Source organism: Budorcas taxicolor, chromosome 11 (genome assembly GCF_023091745.1).
Source record: "Budorcas taxicolor isolate Tak-1 chromosome 11, Takin1.1, whole genome shotgun sequence".
Lineage (NCBI taxonomy): Eukaryota > Metazoa > Chordata > Mammalia > Artiodactyla > Bovidae > Budorcas > Budorcas taxicolor.
This window is the reverse complement of record NC_068920.1, coordinates 146256690-146277198: the sequence shown is the minus strand read 5'-3', so window position 1 is coordinate 146277198 and position 20509 is coordinate 146256690. Positions and strand designations below refer to the sequence as shown.

Here is a 20509-nt window from a genome sequence, read left to right as displayed (position 1 = left end):
TTGAGAGCCCTTCTCGGTTTCCAGTGTGACCATTCACCCAAGGAAAACTAAGTCAAGATGGAAGTTAGAGAATTCCCTGCCCTGGAGTTGAAAGGGCACTCCTCCACCCCTCTGCTACAAAGTCTGAGCCCCTGACTTCTCTCCCACCTTTCTAGGTGGGGACCTTGGATTCCCTTGTCGGCCTCTCTGATGAGCTGGCGAAGCTTGATATCTTTGCTGAAAGGTAAAATATTTCTTATTTACTACATACAAGTGAGAATGTGCCAATGTTGTCAGAAGACACAGTGCTTTTGCTTTGGCTGGCGCTGGACGTCACAGGAAGAGCTGGGTGGGTCTTCGTGAGGGTGCGGGAGACCTTGAGGAGATTTGCTTCCTCAGGCAGCATGGTTTTTTAGGGGGCTGCCATTCAGAGGACTATGAAATAAGGTGCTGAAACACTTAGAAAAATATAATGCAGCTTAACCCCGCCAAAAGCTTTTCGGTTTTTTTTTTTGGTTTCGGTTGGTTTTTGTAGGAACATATGCAAGTGCACACCATTAAAAATTCAAATTACAAAGAAAAGCTGTCCAGTAAAATCTGCTTTCTTCTCACCTGTTTTCCATTTTCCTGTCCCCTTGTTTTCCCTCTTTTAAGGCAATGTTATTATAATTTTTAGGAAAGCCTTCCAGAGACAGTCTGTACCTGTACCAATAAATATGAGCATATTCTTAAAAATAATTTTATACAAATGATAGCATATATCCTGCATCTTGTTTCCCTGCCCTGAATCCCATTTCTTAGAGATAATTTCATGTCAGCCCATAATTATAGAAAAAAAATGGCTGTATTACTTTGACTAAATGTAACCTAATTTATTTGAATTTTCCTATTGATGGACATTTAAGTTTTCTAGTGTTTTGCTATTACAAACAACGCTGTAATGACTCTCCTTTTTTGTACTTCTTTGTGCCCATGTAGGAGTGGGATAATTATTTTAGAACCTTAAAATCATTTATTTAAAAAAAATTATTACAAATCTGGTACATAATCATTGGGAAATATTTATAGATCATTATTGTTAATTCACTAAGTGACATCCATGGACTGTAGCCCACCATGGACTGTAGCCCACCAGGCTTCTCTGTCCGTGGGATTCACACATTTTACATGCTTTTCCCTTCATATGTTATACTTTGGATCTCACCATTAACTAGTCCACTGTAATGTTACACCATATGGATTTGCCATAATTTATCTTTCAGGTAGGTTTTAAATAATAATACTATCTTGTCTTGGTGTGGATGAAACTCTGTGGTTTAACAACTGTTTGCACTTGGTTCTAAGAAAAACACAGATGAAATAGGTGACGAAAGAGTCTTCAGGGGCTAGGGCATACACCTGCCACTCTGCCTGTCCAGGGGAGACCAGGTTTTGGCCGCTTGATCCTCTTTAGGGGGTTTCCTTTTCTTTTTTTTTAATTTTATTTATTTATTTTTGCTTGTGCTGGGTCTTCACTGCTGCGCGGGCCTTTCTCTACTTGCAGCCAGTGGGGTCTATTCTCCAGTTGCAGTGCAAGGCCTTTGCATTGCAGTAGCTTCTCTTGCTTTGGAGCACAGGCTTCTTCAGTATTTGCAGCGGGTAGGCTCAGTACTTGGAGAAGGAAATGGCAACCCACTCCAGTGTTCTTGCCTGGAGAATCCCAGGGACGGGGGAGCCTGGTGGGCTGCCGTCTATGGGGTCGCACAGAGTCGGACACGACTGATGTGACTTCGCAGCAGCAGCAGGCTCGGTACTTGTGGCACAGGGGCTTAGTTGCTCCCAGGCATGTGGGATCTTCCTGACCCAGGGATCAAACCCATGCCTCCAGCATTGGCAGGTGGATTCTTTACCACTGAGCCACCCACGGTTGCCTATTTTCAGGGACTGTGGACATGTGCTTTTATTACCTTCTCAGGGGAATGGTGATTTGGATGCTATGGCCTTTTCTGATTCATTTAATGAAAATTGTATAACTAGGATTTCTAGTGATCACACTAGAGGTTTCTGATCTGTAGCTTGGTGCCATGGGCTAGAAATTACATTTTCTGTGTTCTACTTCCTGTTCAGCCACCCATCACCTAAGAATAAAAAGAAGCCCTTTGTTGGTAACATCTTGCTCTGCGTGGGATGTTGGACTAACCACAAAAAGGCAATCCTAATTATCAGGCAGTTTGTAGCTCACAGTCCTCGAGAAAGAAAACCTTTACCTTCCTCATCTGTAAAATGGAATAGTAGTGATCATCTCTGTGCTTTCAGGGAAGAGTGAAGGGGAGTCAAATCATGTTGAATCAAGAGTGATCAAATCCCAGGACATGTTCTAAGAATCACTAACATCCAAGAAACAAGTGGGTTGGTCCCTTAATATCAGCTCCTTTCAACAGCTGCTCCACCCCATGGGGAGGTGGGTCTAACAGATACTGGGGAGCCTAGCCCACTATCCTGGGCTGGCAATGCCTTTTATTGGCAGCCCTGACAAACAGCAGGATGCTATACAGTGAAGGGGCAGCAGCATTGGCCTAAGGAGAGTAAATTGTTAAAAAAAAAAAGAAAGGAAAAGTGTGAATTGTTCCTAGGCCTGCTGTAGAAATGACAGCTAGTCAACATTTTGATTTCTCTAGCCTTTATTTGCTACCAATTTTCTTCCTTAAAAAGGTGCATGTCCTTAAGTTCTTCCTTGTTGACCAGAGCCCTTTCTACCTCTCATAAAATTTTGTGACCTTAGATTATTATCACTTTACTTTCCTTTTTTGTTTGTTTTTTGGTTTGGTTTTTTTCAGTAAGCATTAGAGTTTTATCCTGTGTCTGTTGGTTACACAAATGACTTGTGGTTAAGAAAATAATGAGCAAGGCAGATTAAGTCTGTAATTGTGAAACAACACCTGAATGAATTAAAGAGGTTGTTTTTTGTTTTTTGTTTTTTTAATATATAAACAGAGTGAGCTATGGCAGAATGAAAATCACTGTGCCTTGTTGTATTTTTTTTCCTTGTGGGTACATATTCCCAAGAGCCTTCCTATCAGGAGAAGAAAAGTGGTGTGGACTGAACACCCTGAAATTCTTATTTCTAGCATTTATCCAGTCTGGAGGTCAGATAACTTTTGTTTGGGGGTTAATGCTGGGGCTTAGGGTAAAACAATGGGAAACACTGATAAAATACAAAGATCAGCTTCAGTTAGAAGGACACAAGTGTTATTAGATAAATAAAGGCTAGCCGGGAATGTAACCCAGGCAGCATGAACCCGTGAGCACTGCTTCTGGTTAGGAGAGCGGAGAAGGATCAGGAGTTTTCAAGGTGTATTGTTTCCACATCCTTTTATTATTTATTTACCTGGGGCACTAGAGTGTTTTTCCGTGTAGCTGGAAGGCAGCTTTTGCTTGCTTACTGGAGCCTTCCTTTTATTTTTGATTGATTGCCCCATACCGTCTTTGGTAATTTACCCTGTGTTTACATTTTGATTCATGAACTTTTGAGAAACCAAATGATTTTCCCTTGAAAAGAGCCCTCCCCCCCTTTTTTTTTCCTTTTATGTTTGAGTTCTTCTCAGTATCTTATCCTGTTTTGTGGTGTTGGTTAAAATATTACATTTCACTGGCACTGGGGCTGTCAGAGGCACCTCATGAGTTTCTTTGGTGCTTTGGTGACTGTCACCTGCCTCTGAGAGCATTACCTGGTCTGCAGAGTCACTGGTGGATTTTCTTTAGCCACGTGGTTCTGTGAAGCTGCCTGCGGGCTGGCTGATGAAAGATTCCATATCCAAGTGTGGATGTCTGTTTAGTGATGCGGGTCTTAGAGAGTCAGCTCTTCAAAGGGCATTCTAGAGACAAACAAAATATATTACCCAAACTTCTCTTCTCTCCCCCTGCAAGAATATCAGGTCAAAATTATCTGCATTGACGCAGCTTAGATTGACTGGACAAATACCAGCTGAATGCCTGTTTATGCTTTCCTCAGGGCTTGGTAGTCCTGCTGCATGTGTGCTGACTTCCTGGTCCCTGAAATGACTAGTCTTCCCCACATCCTACTCTCCCTGTTATTGCCTGTTTCCCCCCATTCAGCTCCCCCAGACTCTTCTCCCAACCTCAGCTCCTACCTTCAGACTCTACTAGTATTGGGCTGGCCAAAAATTTCATTTGGGTTTTTCTGTAAGATGGTACAGAAAAACCCGAATGAGCTTCTTGGCCAACCCAATACCACTGAGCACACCTGTCCCCTCCTTCATAACACCCTCTGTGGTGTCCTTGTATATTTCCTTGTGGCATCATTAGAAGATTGTCTTCCCAGCTAGACTGTAAGCTCCTGAAAACCAGCTGAATGAATGAACAGAAGAAAGAATCCTGGAATATTAGAGCTGACAAGTTCTTTAGAGATCTAATCTATCTCTTTCATGTTCCAGGTGAGGAAACATGCCCAGACAGAAGCTTCTGGAAAGAACTGGGTGGGCTGGGGGAGTAGAGGGGAATAGACCTTTGATCCAAATTCAACAATTTGCCCATTAATGGTCAGTCTGTTGATCTGTGCTTTGTGGTTGTTAAGTCACTAAGTCACATCCGACTCTTTGCGACCCCATGGACTGTAGCCTGCCAGGCTGCTCTGTCCGTGGCATTTTTCAGGCCAAAATACTGGAGTGGGTTGCCATTTCCTTCTCCAGGGGATCTTCCCAACCCAGGGATCAAACCTGTGTCTTCTGCATTGGCAGGCAGATGCTTTACCACTGAGCCACCAGGGAAGTCCATAAAATATATTTTAAAAATCAATTTAGTTTCTTTTATTTTTTAAAATGTGGCTACTAGAAATTTTATATACATCTGGTTCACTTCTGTTTCTATTGCACAGCCCTGGCCTAGAGTTGTAGACGTGCTAAGTTGCTTCAGTTGTGTCCAGCTGTTTGCAACCGGATGGACTGTAGCCTACAAGGCTCCTCAGTCCATGGGATTCTCCAGGCAAGAATACTGGAGTGGGTTGCTATGCCCTCCTTCAGGGAATCTTCCCAATCCAGGGATTGAACTCCCATCTCTTAGGTCTCCTGCATTGATAGGTAGGTTCTTTACCACTAGTGCCACCTGGGAAGCCTAGAGCTGAAGGCAGTGCTTCTCAGACATGTGAGTCCCCTGAGGATCTTGACAAAATGCAGAGTCCGACTTAGCATGTCTGGGCTGAGCCTAGGATTCTGCATTTTTTCCCAGCTCCCCAGTGATACTGGTGCTGCTGGGGACTATCTGGGTGCAGCACATTCGAACAGGGGCTCTCAGAGTGTCATGTGGGTCAGAATCATATGGAAGATTTGTTAAAACATGGATTTCTGGGCTCCCCTTCCACAATTTCTGATTCAGTAGCTGTGATGTGGGACCTCAGAATCTGCATTTCTGCAAGTTCTCAGGTGAGGCTGATGCTGCTGGTCTCGGTGCTGAGACTGAGAACTGCTGCTTTAAATGGTGACGGGATGATCCATTTCTGGAAAGTTTAAAATACGTCACTCTGAGGTATTGGGGCTTGCTGCACTTTTAGGAGTAGTTCTGTTCCTCCAAATTTCCAGGATTCTCCAGTTTCCTCTTTGGGAGAAGTGTATCAATTTTGGTAAATTTCATTTTCCTCAAAAATAATCCACATTGTTGACTTTTCCAAGTTATTTGCATAGAACCAGCTATTTTTGTGTTTTGTGATAGTCTCTGATAATTTCTCTCTCTCTCTCTTTCGTTTTTTTTTTTTTTTTGGTGTTTTCTTTGATAAGGCCATCCAACAGTTTACCTATCTCACTCTTTAAGAGAAGCAGCTTTTTTTCCTCAATTTTTAAAAATCAATCTTACACTCTTACGATTTCTAATTGTCACATGTCTTCGTTTATCTTCATTCCTTCCTCTTGCTTCGTTTGGGTTTGTTTCCTTGCTCTTTTCTGCAAACGTAACTGGTTTATGTGCAGCATTCATTTATGTTCTTTTTGTTCATTCTGTGATGTTTAAGGCAATGGATTTTTCTCGGCATATTACATAATTGTTGGCATGTGGAATTTTCATTATCAATTTTTTTCTATGTGTTCTGCAAGTTTTTTAACCTTTATAAAATTTCTAGACTGTTGAGTTTTTTTGCTTGTTTTGTTTCTGTTTTTGTTTTGTACTTTTGTTGCTTTGTTGTTAGAGAATAAAAAAAAAGAGGTAAGTGCTATTTCTATCTTTGGAAATTTGAAGTTCCCTTTGCTGCTTTTTCTACGTGTTATACGGGTGCCTATATGGATGCCTTATATGGATGTAGTCTCTAGTTTTCCTTGTATAGAGTTGACATATATCTGTTGGTGCAACAGTATCAATGATTTCCATATCTGCTGTCCATGTGTCTAATCTTGGTGCACTTTGCTACTCTTATTGCTGAATCACCAAGGTCTGTGATGGTTATGGCTCCCTGGGATGTTCTCTGGTGCTTCTGTTATATTGTTCTGGTCTTGAGTCCCCAGAGAAGTGTCTAGGGATGCTGCTGGTTGTCACTTCCCTGTTTTGCTAGGCATCACGCTTTGAGGAATATTACACAGGAACCTGGAATGTTAGGTCCATGAATCAAGGCAAATTGGAAGTGGTCAAACAGGAGATGGAAAGAGTGAACATCGACATTTTAGGAATCAGTGAACTAAGATGGACTGGCATGGGTGAATTTAACTCAGATGACCATTATATCTACTACTGTGGGCAGGAATCCCTTAGAAGAAATAGAGTATCCATCATAGTCAACAAAAGAGTCCGAAATGCAATACTTGGATGCAATCTCAAAAATGACAGAGTGATCTCTGTTCGTTTCCAAGGCAAACCATTTAATATCACGGTAATCCATGTCTATGCCATGACCAGTAAGGCTGAAGAAGCTGAAGTTGAACAGTTCTATGAAGACCTACAAGACCTTCTAGAACTAACACCCCAAAAAGGTGTCCTTTTCATTATAGGGGACTGGAATGCAAAAGTAGGATGTCAAGAAACACCTGGAGTAACAGGCAAATTTGGCCTTGGAGTACAGAATGAAGCAAGGCAAAGGCTAAGAGAGTTTTGCCAAGAGAATGTACTGGTCATAGCAAACACCCTCTTCCAACAACACAAGAGAAGACTCTACACATGGACATCACCAGATGGTCAACACCGAAATTGGACTGATTATTTTCTTTGCAGCCAAAGATGGAGAAGCTCTATACAGTCAGCAAAAACAAGACCAGGAGCTGACGGTGGCTCAGATCATGAACTCCTTATTGCCAAATTCAGACTGAAATTGAAGAAAGTAGGGAAAACCACTAGACCATTCAGGTATGACCTAAATCAAATCCCTTATGACTATACAGTGGAAGTGAGAAATAGATTTAGGGACTAGATCTGATATATAGAGTGCCTGATGAAATATAGATGGAGGTATGTGACATTGTACAGGAGACAGGGATCAAGACCATCCCTAGGAAAAAGAAATGCAAAAAACCAAATTGCTGTCTGAAAAGGCCTTACAAATAGCTGTGAAAATAAAGGAAGCAAAAAGCAAGGGAGAAAAGGAAAGATATATCCATTTGAGTGCAGAGTTCCAAAGAACAGCAAGGAGAGATAAGAAAGCCTTCCTCAGTGATCAATGCAAAGAGATAGAGGAAAACAATAGAATGGGAAAGACTAGAGATCTCTTCAAGAAAATTAGAGATACTAAGGGAACATTTCATGCAAAGATGGGCTCAGTAAAGGACAGAAATGGTGGGGACCTAACAGAAGCAGAAGATATTAAGAAAAGATGGCAAGAATACACAGAAGAACTGTACAAAAAAGATCTTCACGACCCAGATAATCACGATGGTGTGATCACTCACCTAGAGCCAGACATCCTGGAATGTGAAGTCAAGTGGGCCTTAGGAAGCATCACTACGAACAAAGCTAGTGGAGGTGATGGAATTCTAGTTGAGCTATTTCAAATCCTGAAAGATGATGCTGTGAAAGTGCTGCACTCAATATGCCAGCAAATTTGGAAAACTCAGCAGTGGCCACAGGACTGGAAAAGGTCATTTTTCATTCCAATCCCAAAGAAAGACAATGCAAAAGAATGCTCAAACTACCTCACAATTGCACTCATCTCACATGCTAGTAAAGTAATGCTTAAAATTCTCCAATCCAGGCTTCAGCAATATATGAACCATGAACTTCCAGATGTTCAAGCTGGTTTTAGAAGAGGCAGAGGAACCAGAGATCAAATTGCCAACATCCACTGGATCATGGAAAAAGCAAGAGAGTTCCAGAAAAACATCTTTATCTGCTTTATTGACTATGCCAAAGCCTTTTGACTGTGTGGATCACGATAAACTGTGGAAACTTCTGAAAGAGATGGAAATACCAGACCACCTGACCTGCCTCTTGAGAGACCTATATGCAGGTCAGGAAGCAACAGTTAGAACTGGACATGGAACAACAGACTGGTTCCAAATAGGAAAAGGAGTATGTTAGGGCTGTATATTGTCACCCTGCTTATTTAACTTCTATGCAGAGTCCATCATGAAAAACGCTGGACTGGATGAAGCACAAGCTGGAATCAAGATTGCCGGGAGAAATCTCAATAACCTCAGATATGCAGATGACACCACCCTTATGGCAGAAAGTGAAGAGGAACTAAAGAGCCTCTTGATGAAAGTGAAAGAGGAGAGTGAAACAGTTGGCTTAAAGCTCAACATTCAGAAAACTAAGATCATGGCATCTGGTCCCATCACTTCATGAGAAATAGATGGGGAAACAGTGGAAACAATGGCTGACTTTATTTTTTTGGGCTCCAGAATCACTGCAGATGGTGATTGCAGCCATGAAATTAAAAGACGTTTACTCCCTGGACGGAAAGTTATGACCAACCTAGACAGCATATGGCAGAGACATTACTTTGCCGACTAAGGTCTGTCTAGTCAAGGCTATGGTTTTTCCAGTGGTCATGTATGATGAGAGAGTTGGACTATAAAGAAAGCTGAGTGCCAAAGAATTGATGCTTTTGAACTATGGTTTTGAAGAAGACTCTTGGGAGTCCCTTGGACTGCAAGAAGATCCAACCAGTCCATCCTAAAGGAGATCAGTCCTGGGTGTACATTGGAAGAACTGATGCTAAAGCTGAAACTCCAGTACTTTGGCCACCTGATGTGAAGAACTGACTCGTTTGAAAAGACCCTGATGCTGGGAAAGATTGAGGGCAGGAGGAGAAGGGGATGACAGAGGATGAGATGGCTGAATGGCATCACCAGCTCAATGGACATGGGTTTGGGTGGACTCCAGGAGTTGGTGATGGACAGGGAGGCCTGGCGTGCTGCGGTTCATGGGGTCGCAAAGAGTCAGACTCGACTGAGTGACTGAGCTGAACTGAACGCTTTGGTTGCCTATTGTTTGCCATGTGCCAGGCACTGTGTTAGGTGCCTTCCATTTCCCTTGTGGCTCAGTGGTAAAGGATCTGCCTGCCAATGCAGGAGATGCAGGTTCCCTCACTGGGTTGAGGAGATGCCTTGAAGAAGGAAATGACAACCCCCTCCAGTGTTCCTGCCTGGAGAATCCCTTGGACAGAGGAGCCTGGTGTGCAACAGTCCATTGGGTCGTGAGAGTCGGACATGACTTAGCAACTAAACCACCACCACCATTTCTGTGTTTCCTCATAGATCCTCACCATGTTCTAGATGAGAACCCTGATGTTCTCAGAGTTAAGCCACTTAGCTGATGAGCATCAGGCCTTCACCTGGTCAATCTGCTTCTCTCTCTTCCAGGCAGATGGAGGTTAACTTCTTGCCTTCCTGCCCTGGCTCTGTCTCCTCCTTCAGGCCCTGCTGGGACAGTCGCTGCTTTGACAGTCCCCCAGCCAGCTCCCAGCAGCTCTCACCAAACCAGAAGTCACCCGCAGGGAAGGAGGGTTGTTGATTTCTGTGTAGGAGGCGAGCGCCAGCCTCAAGCAACACTGTGAAACTCACAGGTTGACTCTCTGGAGGGGAAATTTAGGATCAGGCCCTTTCATTTTAGACCCGGGCCAGCTCCTGGGAGCCAAGACACAACTGTTCTCCAGACCTCAGCAGCCCTGTCCACATCACACTCTTCACGAGACTTGTTTTCAGGGGCTTCAGGGGCAGCTTTAAGTGGTTCTTTTTTGGGCACTGGCTTCATGTCATTCTCTACGGACAGCTTATATATATCCTTTCTCCTCTTTTGTGGTCTCTCCCACCTCAGTCAAAGGCTCCTGGGGTCCAGGCACCTGTGTTCAAACAAACAGTCTGGGCATCTCCTTTCTGACCATCCCCTTGAGACCCCAGTGAGGACTGAGCCTCATGGCCTACGCCTCCCAAACCTGTCCTGTATCCATCCACTCCTCTGCCTTCCTCCAGTTCACCTTCAACGCCTTCTGTGTTTTTGCAACAACCCCTTGATGTTGTGTCCTGCTCGCTTTTCATCACTGCCCACACAGCAGCCCCAGTTATCTTTTTTAAAAAACAATATGTGAATTTTTTTTTTTTTTTTTGCTGGAAGACCCCCTCATGGTTTTCCAGTGCCCACAGTAGAAAACATACATTTGACTGGCTGCCAGACCCCTAACTATCAGATCCTAGGTGTCCCCTTCAAGGTTCACTGGCCCAATCACCTCCCATGATGCTAGCTCCATCTGGTCTTGCACAGCCCATTCCCCCAGCCTACAAGGCCCCCACCTGCCACTCCACATTGAAGATGGGGGAGTGGGGGAACCCTGTCCTCATCCCATCTCAGTTAGAATGTTAACCTCCTCCAGAGGCCGAGTCCCTCTAGGTCCTTTATTTTAATTATCTGTCTTCCATGTGTGCATGGATGCTGTCGCTTCCGTCATGCCTGACTCTGTGCGATCCCATGGACTGTAGCCCACTAGGCTCCTCTGTCTGTGGGATTCTGCAGGCAAGAATACTGGAGCAGGTTGCTGTTTCCTTCTCCAGGAGATCTTCCTGATCTGGGGAACGAACTTCCTGCATTGGTAAACAGGTTCTTTGCCACAAGCACCACCTGGAAAGCCCCTCTATTTAATACTCTCCTTGTTTGTGTGTCTAATGGAATATCTGCCCTAAGGAAACAGGGGTGGTACTTCTGTGTGCATCTCCTAGAGCAGAGCCTAGCACAGAGCCGGTGCTGAATCAATATTTACTGGGTACACATCCATCTCACAGTAGTGGGCCATCTCTTCTAGCACCAGTTCTATCCGCTAGGGAACCTAAAAAATTTATGGGTCCTGGGGCACCACCTCCAGGGATGCTGATTAGGTTCATTTGGGGTAGGACCTAGGAATCTGCATTTTAAGGAGGTACTCAGTGTAATCGTGAGTCAGGTGGGCTTCTGACTTTGAGGACCTGTGTTATCAATAGCATTTATATGGCTATTAGCCCATTGGATCCTAACGTACTTCTAGGAAGTATTAAGGCCAGGGATTCTGAATTTATATTTAAAAGATATTTATATTTAAAACAACCTTTAGAACGAAGTTGTTTTTGTTTTCTGAACAGGTAATACATTTACATGTATCAAGGGCAAAACAAGATAAAAGGTTTTACATGAGAAGTCTCCCTTACACCCTGCCCATCCAACCCCTCCCCAGCCTCTGCTTAGGAAGCCACGTGTATGAATTGCTTGGATACATTTCTGATGCTTCTTTATGCAAGTAGAGGCAAATTCCAGCATATATTTTTATTTTTTCCCTTTTCAAATACAATGGAGAAGGAAATGGCAACCTACTCCAGTATTCTTGCCTAGAGAATGCCATGGACAGAGGAGCCTGATGGGCCTGTGGGGTCCATGGGGTCGCACAGAGTCAGACAAGACTGAGTGACAGTATTGTATTTTGAAAGTAACACATTTTCAAATACAAAGTCATAATCCACATGTTTAGCATCTTGGTTCTTTTTCACTTAACAGTATATCCTGGGAGAGATTTTTCCATCAGTGTATAGAGAACCTTCTTGGTTTTAAACTACCATGCATTCCACGTGGGGGAGGTTTATTAGTCAGCCCTAGAGGTGGACCCTTGGCTTATTCACTTTTATGGAGAAGGGGGCCTGTTACCAACAGTGCTGCAGGGTATAATCTTGCTCCTACATCATTCCTTTGCACATACAATTTTGCATGTGTATCTCCAGGATGAATTCTCGGAAGTAAATTGCCGGGTCCTGGGTCAGGTGGCTCCGTAATTTTAATGGATGTTATCAGATTTCTCTGACCATTTTGAATTTCCAATAGCAGTGGAATTAAGAGTCCCCCATTTTCCTACAATCTTTCTAATCAAGGGTGCTGTCAAATTTTGGGGATCGTTATGAACCTGGTAGGTAAGAAATGCTGCCTCAGTGTAGTGTGGGCTTTTTTTTTTTTTAAGTGGCTTTATTTAGACATAAATGATGTGCAGTAAATGGCAGGTTTTAAGCTGTACAGTTTGAATGATGAGTTTTGACATTTATATACCAGTGAAGCCATCACCACAGTCAAGGTAATGAACATATCTGTTACCCTTTCATCACCTCCTTCAACACTAATCTGCTTTCTATCACTGTAAGAGTGCACACATATTTTAGAACTCGTGGAATAATATGGTGAGTATTCTTTTTTTGGTTTTTCCACTCTGCCTCATTATTTGAGATTTTTCTATGCTGCGGTATGTATATTAATGTTTCCTTTTTTTTTTTTTTTTTTTACTGCTGAGTAGTATTCCATTTCATAGGTAAACCATAGTTTATTTATTTACCCATTGGAAGATTTCCAGTTTTGGACTAAGTTGTGAATACCCATGTATTATGTACTATTTTTGTATTGACAAATTTTCATTTCTTTTGAGTAAATACTTACCCCTTGAGGCAGCTAGGATCCTGGTACCCAAACTGTGACCCTTAAACCTTTGCATCGCTTCCTGACCCTGGGGGATGGGTATGGCTTGGAGGAGGGCCAGATCAGATCATGGAGGGCCAGATCAGATCATGGAGTCCCAGGGTGTGGCCCCCTTGCTTGGACTAAGCTTGAAATAACAGCTGCATTGAATACTATTTTGTAGAAATAAGGAATACTGATTTTTTTTTTTTTTTTTTTTTTTTACCATGCCACAGCTTGCAGAATCTTAGTTCCCCAACCAGGGATCAAACCCTTTCCCCCTTATGTGGAAGTATGCAGGGAGTCCCCATCACTGGACCACCAGGGAATTCTCAAGAACACTGATTTTTTTTTTTTACAGAAATGCTCATTCTTTGCAAAGGTCACATTCTGGGAGATGAGGTGAAGGAGTAAAGAGGCCATCTGGATCCTAGGTGGGACATGAGTGAAGCCAGAAAGACAGGGAGCCCTTTGGCTCTGAGGAGCGCTGGACTGATGTCCTGCTTCATATCCCCGGGCACTTGTCCAGCCGGGCAGCCAGGATCTGCTGGTCATCTGTGTGTTTGCTTGAACCCCCTGTATTTTGCAGCAGCTGACGATAGCGGGAGTAATAAACTTTCAGAGATCTCTTTGCATAGTGGCGACCAGAGCACTTTTGCATTGCGATCATTTATATGGAGGAGGGGGGTTCCTGGTGTCAACTCCATGAGGGCAGCAGCTGTGGTCTGTTCACTACTGTTTCCCATAACAGTGCCTGGTGCATAGTGGACGCAGTATGTTTTTTTGCTGAGTGCAGAAAGCAACCAGTTTTGGGTGGGGGTGTTCGCCAGTGCTGATTGTACTTGTTAGGGGTGCCTTGCCTTGAGGAGGGGGCACTTGGGCTGTTAGAAAGAGTGAGTAGCATCCAAGTGGCTCCAGAAGGCTGGCCCGGGAAGGGCAAGGGAGAGGAGGAGGATGGAGAAAAAGGAGGCCAGACCGGGTGGGGTATTCTTGTAAACTCTGCTAAGGAGTTTGAATGTCAATATTTGAACTTCTTGGGAAACCACTGGTAGAGTTTAAGCAATACAATGGCATGCAAAGATGTGTATTTTTGGAGATCCCCCTGGCTGCCGTGGGAGGGATGGACAGCTGGAAGCTGGGTTGGGAGAGACGAGGAAAGCCCAGAGTGGGGTGCTGTCGGAAATCTGAACAAAGACGGCATGACCTGCCTAGGACAGTGACCCAGGGCCGGGCCTGGGCTGATTTCTGGTAGCTAAAATATAGTGGTGATGGGAGAGAAGAGGGTGGAGCCAAGGAACTCTGGGGAAGGTGACGATATCCAGCGTAAGGGGCCAAACCAGTCCTTGACATTCTCGGGCTGGGTCTCTACCCTGGAAGCCAAGAAGAAGGCTAAGACTTTTTCTAAAAAATTGCGGTATAATTCACACACTGTTACATTCACTCCCTTAAGGTATAAAATTCATTCGTCTCTAGTGTGTTTACAAGGAAGTCCAGCCATTGCACACATGCTCAGTCTCCTCAGTCATGTCCTACTCGGTGACCCCATGGACTCTAGCCCACCAGGCTCCTCTGTCCATGGGAATTCTGCAGACGAGCATCCCGGAGTGGGTTGCCATGCCCTCCTCCAGGGGACCTTCCTGACCCAGGGATTGAGCCAGGTGTCTCCTGGACTGCAGGTGCATTCTTCACCCACTGAGTCACCTGAGAAGCCCAGTCCAGCCACTGCCACCATCACATTCCAGAATGTTGTCTCAACGGAAGCCCAGTTCCCATTGCAGTCCCCTCCCAGGGAGGATCAGGCTGTCCTGTCCTGGTCAGTTCCCAAGGAGCTGTTCGATCTTAGTCAAGTCCCCACCTCACCTTGGCCCCTAAAGGCCCTTCCAGCTGTGACTCCATGCAGTGATTCTGGGTGGGCAGACTATGTTATGATCATACTTCCATGACACTAACGTTAAGGATTTTTAATGGGGGAGAAGGGCTTGTTTCATTTTATTTTTTATGGTAATCAAGCACAGATGATTCTACTATAATTACCACCTTAATTAGCATCTTGGCATAAATCTCTGTCTTCATTTTTGGGTACCTCCTAAAGTTGCACTTCTGAAAGTGGAATTACTGATTCAGGGGATGGAGACGTATTTAAAGTTGTTTGTATATATTGCTAAATTGTTTCCAGAGAGGTCACAAGAACAGGTCGTTTCATCAGACCCTTGTCAACTGAGTGCCTTTAGAAAACATTGTTCATTTCCCTGGCAAAATGCAAATGATGTGGGATTGTTTGAATATGGATTTATTGGATCACCAGCTTGAGTAAGCACACTTACAGGCGGTTCTGAGCCTTCTATCCTCCCATTTGTGATCTGCCAGTTCTGGCTGTCGCCCTGGCGTCTTCTGAGAGGGCTGTGGGTTGCACCGCTCTGGTGACACTCTTCACTTGTGAGTCCTGGGATCCCTGCGGTTGGGTACAGTGACTGGGCTGCTCGATGGGTGACTTTTGAAAATAGTTTGAATGTATCTGTTTTGGCCTGTGCTGGGTCTTCGTTGCTGCATGGGCTTTCCTCTAGCTGCTGCGAGTGGGGGCTGTTTGTTGCAGTGCAGGCTTCTCATGGAAGTGGCTTCTCTTGTGGATCCAGCACAAGCTCTGGAGTGCTTGGGCTCAGTAGTTGTGACTCCCGGGCTCTAGGACACAGGTTCAGTAGCTGTGGCACTCTGGCTTAGTTGCTCCACAACATGTGGGATCTTCCCAGACCAGAGACCGAACTCGAGTCTCCCTCATCTTTTGAGTTGGCCGGCAGACTGTTTAGCACTGAGCCACTAGGGAAGCCCTTAGTGGGCTGACTTGTAGCAAACTCTCCAGAACTTAGACATCGTCAGGCCCCTCTGCCTATGGATGTCAGGCGAGTGTATTCTCCTCGGTTCTGTCTTGTCTTAGCAAAAATTTGAAGCCATGAGTGTTAGAGCTCACAGCGTGTCGTAGCCCTCAGACAGACTGTGTTATAGCTCTCAGGTCTTGGACAGACCATGTTATAGCTCTCAGGTCTCCGAAAGACTTTGTTATAGCTCTTAGACAGATCAGTGTTACAGGTCTGTGTTACAGCTCAATTTTATTTAGAAAATAGCAGGAAAATCCATCCTTAAGGCATGAGGGCATGCCGACCCAAAGACGCTCGGAGAGAAGAGAGGGGTCCCCCAAGAGGGGGGCCCCCGGCCCTTTGGCTCCTCTTTTTGTATGTTTTTTCCTCCCCCCTGGGCCTGCCCTATGTAAATTGGGCTAACCAGGAATGCTGTCTGTTCTACCTGAGGTCCTCACTCCTGTCTTCAGACCTTCCTTTGTTCTATTTTCCAGGCTTTTTACTTCCTTGTCTTTTAGCCACAGCCATCCTGGACTCCTGTTTCCTATTCTAACTACCTAACAGTCTCTTGCGTTGGCCGGCAGAGTCTTTAGCACTGAGCCACTAGGGAAGCCCTTGGTGGGTTGACTTGTAGCAAACTCTCCAGAACGTAGACATCATCAGCTAAGTTTCAGCTAAGTATTAGCAGAACTGCCCAGTTACTCCTATAAGACCTCAGAGCATTTTAGCACCAATTCAGAACAAGGAGCCTTCCCCCTCCATGTTCCACTAGAGGGCAAATTTTCTCCGAGGGTATGTTGGCTTTTTGAAGAGGACCAATAATTTCTTGATGGCTCAGATGGTAAAGAATCTGCCTGTAATGCAGGGGACCTGGGTTCGACCCCTGGGTCAGGAAAAGCTTCTGGAGAAGAGAATGGCTACCCATTCCAGTATTCCTGCCTGGAGAATTCCACGGACAGAGGAGCCTGGTGGGCTACAGTCCATGGGGTCGCAGAGTCCGACACAGCTGAGTGACTAACACACACACACACACACACACACCACACACACACACACACACACACACACACACACACACACACACACACACACACAGAATGTCTATGCTGTGATGTGGGAGAATCAAGGTGCCCAAAGCTAGGGCTGATTCTGGTTTGAGTGATGGGGGAGGAGATGGGTGACTCTGCTGAATGGAATTGCTCTAAAGATGGGAATATCCATCCATTATTGAAACTCAGAGTTTCTTTGAAGCAAGGACAGGATCCACAGTAAGCCATAAATGGGGCCAGAGTCCCCAGAGCAGGGACCTCCCAGAGGCCTCACCGGGGATCTTTTGTTTCTAAAAACAAAGTCACTGAATTGCTCTGCTCACATTTTCCTGATGACTTTGCTGCAGGGCATGTCCCTTGACTGTGGAGGAAGTGGAGAGACAAAGGAGGGGCGGGGGTGAGGTGCCCCGGGGCGGGGGGGGGGGGGGGGGCCCTGAGTCAGCAGCAGGCGCTTGAGTGGGAGCTTCTAGGCCTCTCTCCCCAGGGCCTCAGTCTGGCTGCAGGCAGTAGCTCTGTGTGTGGGGAGTTTTGGGGTATGGGTCTTCCACGGAGGGTCCTGACAGCCCCTGGTGTGCTGACAGCAGCTGGTGTGGAGGAGGGAGACTTGCTTTAGAGGCAGGGTGCAGGGTTGGTACGGCCACCAGTGAAGGGACCAGGGTGGGGAGGCTGGAAGCAGGCAGGGGCGGGGCAGTTTTTAGCCTCCCTGAGCCTGTTTGCTCAGCTCCTGGGGGCTTTCCCTCCTTTGTCCTGTGGAGCCAGGTGAATCTGCCATGTGTCCTCTGAGTGGGCTTTAGTTTGGGACTTCAACCCATGTGGCTGGGACTCAAACCCAGCCAAAACCCACGGTACCTGGTTTCAGGACCTAATCAAGCTCAGATCCTTGATGTCTCATTGCAGAAAGAATTCAGTGAGAGATAAAGTGATAGGTATAAAGTGGATTTAATTCAGATTTGGAGAGAAGCACACTCCACAGACACAGTGTGGGCCATCGCAGAGGGCGAGTCAGTTCAGTCACTCAGTCACGTCCATCTCTCTGCGACCCCATGGACTGCAGCCTGTCAGGCTTCCCTACCCATCACCAACCCCCGGAGCTTGCTCAAACTCATGTCCATCGAGTTGGTCATGCCATCTAACAATCTCATCCTCTGTCGTCCCCTTCTCCTCCTGCCTTCAATCTTTCCCAGCATCAGGGTCTTTTCAAATGAGTCAGTTCTTCGCATCAGGTGGCCAAAGTATTGGAGTTTCAGCTTCAGCATCTGTCCTTCCAATGAATATTCAGGACTGGTTTCCTTTAGGATGGACTGGCTGGATCTCCTTGCTGTCCAAGGTACTCTCAAGTGTCTTCTCCAACACCACAGTTCAAAAGCATCAATTCTTTGGTGCTAGCTTTCTTTATAGTCCAACTCTCACATCCATATGTGATTACTGGAAAAACCTTGATTGAGGATCAAGGTCTAATTAAAATCGACGTGTCTGCCATCTTGGACCCATTCGGTTCTAATCGGTTTATGTTGTGTCCTTGGGCTAGGTCATTCTTTCAGAAAGTTCTCCCCTGTCCCCTTCCCTCATGTTACATAAGGACCCAGGACAGCTCGCTAGATGGGGCCACTGTTTTCCTCTGTGTCAGAGGCTATGGAAATGGCCTCAGCCCTCCCTGTCACCTCATTGGCCCTCTCCTTCCGGGCAAGGTGTCATTTCTGAAAACTTAGACCAACCCTAGCCTGCATTGCCCGAATTATCCAGAAAACCCTGGAGTTGGGTGGATACCCTCTCTTTCACATCCCTGTAGACCTGTGCTCCTTACCTCGGAACCTGATAGCCACGCTCTCCCTACAAGGGAACCAGGTATAGGAGACCCAGTCCCTCCTTCAGAGCAGAGGTGAGGCAGGTAGGTACAGATGGCCCAGCCGAGCACCTGGATGGAAGCGTGGCCCTCAGGGATGCTCTGTTGTGCACGGTCTGTACTGGAGACACCATTTAGGAAACATCTCATCTGGGCTTGAGCCCCGGAGTGGGGGCGGGTAGGCTTGGGTGCATGGGGATCAGCAGCCTCCTCCACTTCTGTCTAGTGGGGCCAGCCTTCTCCCACTCACAGCCCCATGCCTGGAAGAGCCCTGGGACCCTGCATGCCAGTCAGTCAGATGAGTTCCAGGTTGCAGGAGGGCAGTTGGTGGACACAGAAATCTCAGAACACCTGCCTGGCGGTGCTCCCAGCTCTTGAGCCACCACCCACCTGAAGGGGCAGCAGGAACTCTGGGTGTCCTTGGAGCCCAGAAATCAGCAGTGTTAGGGGTGCCCCAGAGTGTTTGCAGAAAGGGAGGACAGGACGTGTCCGTCACACACCTGGCCACAGACAACTCTGTCTCTCCCGACTCTTATCCCTGCTGTTGCAGGTGCCCGGATTCTGCCTGCTCAGCTCCTGAAGACCCCCTCCCTTCTCTGTTCCCTCCCTGCTCTGCCTCACACCTGGAAGGAGAGGGGCTTGCAACAACACAACGTGGGGAGATTACGATAGGGGTGCCCATCTCTTTGTCTGCACCTCTGGGATCAGAAGCCACAGTCAGAGCACAGATTCTTCACTATTTGGAGGACAGTGTCCTTTGCCCACCCTGGCTCCCCCAAACTGTGTGCAAATTGCTCCAGGAACACACAGCTGCCTGCCTGTGGCTGGGGGTTCCGAGGACTTGCTGCCACTGTGCTAAGAGCTGGAAGTGACCAAGATTAACTGCAGTTTTATGGTTCAAGCTTCGCCCTGGAAGTTGCTGGCCTTCAGTAGATTCCAGAGTTCCGAAATGGCTACATCGGACAGACTCGGCTAGTGTCCTTGTTGTCTAGGTGGGGAGACAGTTTCCTGGTGCTTGCGACACCTCTGTATGCCTAGAATTCTCTCCTATTTACAGCCATATTAATCATTTTTTAAATAGTTCAGTGGCATTAAGTACATTCACATCGTTGTACAACCATCATCGCCACTTCAGAAGTCTTGCAAAACTGAAACTCTGCTAATCCATTATATACTAACTCCTTATTCCCTCCTCCTCCAAGCTCCTGGAAACCATCATTTTACTTACTGCTTCTATGAATTTGATGCTGGGTACTTCATATAAGTGGAATCATACAGTGTTTATCTTTTTATTTCACTTAGCATAATGACTTCAAAGTTCAGCCTTGCTGTACCATGTGGCAGGCTTTCTTTCATTTTAAAGCCTGCATAATATTCCACTATTAGGCTTCCCTGGTGGCTCAGCAGTAAAAAACTCACCTGCTATGCAGGGTCTATCCCTGGGTGGGGAAGATCCCCTGGATTAGGAAATGATTACCCACTCCAATATCCTTGCCTGGGAAATCCCATGGAAGAGGAGCCTGGTGGGCTACAGTCCATGGGGTTGCAAAGAGTCGGACATGACTGAGTGACTAAACCACAACAGCAATATTTCATTACATGAGTAATACTACATTTTATTTGTCTATGCATCCATTGATGAGCACTTGGATTGTTTTTTTTTTTTTTGCAATTGTAAATAATGCTGCTATGTTTATTTATTTTTATTTATTTTTCTTTTGTTTTCTACTTTAAAAAGTAATATACATCTTAATCACTTCAAGCATGGCATTACAGAAATACATTTAAAGGGAAAGTCCCTGTTCTAGTACACCTGAAAAAGAAAAGAAAGAAAGAAAGTTTAGTTGCTCAGTCATGTCCGACTGTTTGCGACCCCATGGACTGTAGCCTGCCAGGCTCCTCCGTCCATGGGATTTTCCAGG

General features: G+C 45.6%; 1 protein-coding gene across 4 annotated transcripts in view; it reads left to right on the top strand.

Annotated features, from left to right (window-relative positions):
- ATP6V1C2 (ATPase H+ transporting V1 subunit C2) overlaps positions 1 to 20509 on the top strand; it is a 59599-nt gene that overhangs the window by 3750 nt on the left and 35340 nt on the right. For all 4 annotated transcript variants that reach the window (XM_052648781.1, XM_052648780.1, XM_052648778.1 and 1 more), the window contains exon 3: positions 156 to 223. In XM_052648781.1, the coding sequence (XP_052504741.1) occupies positions 156 to 223 (68 nt within the window). The remainder of the gene's footprint in view (positions 1 to 155; positions 224 to 20509) is intronic.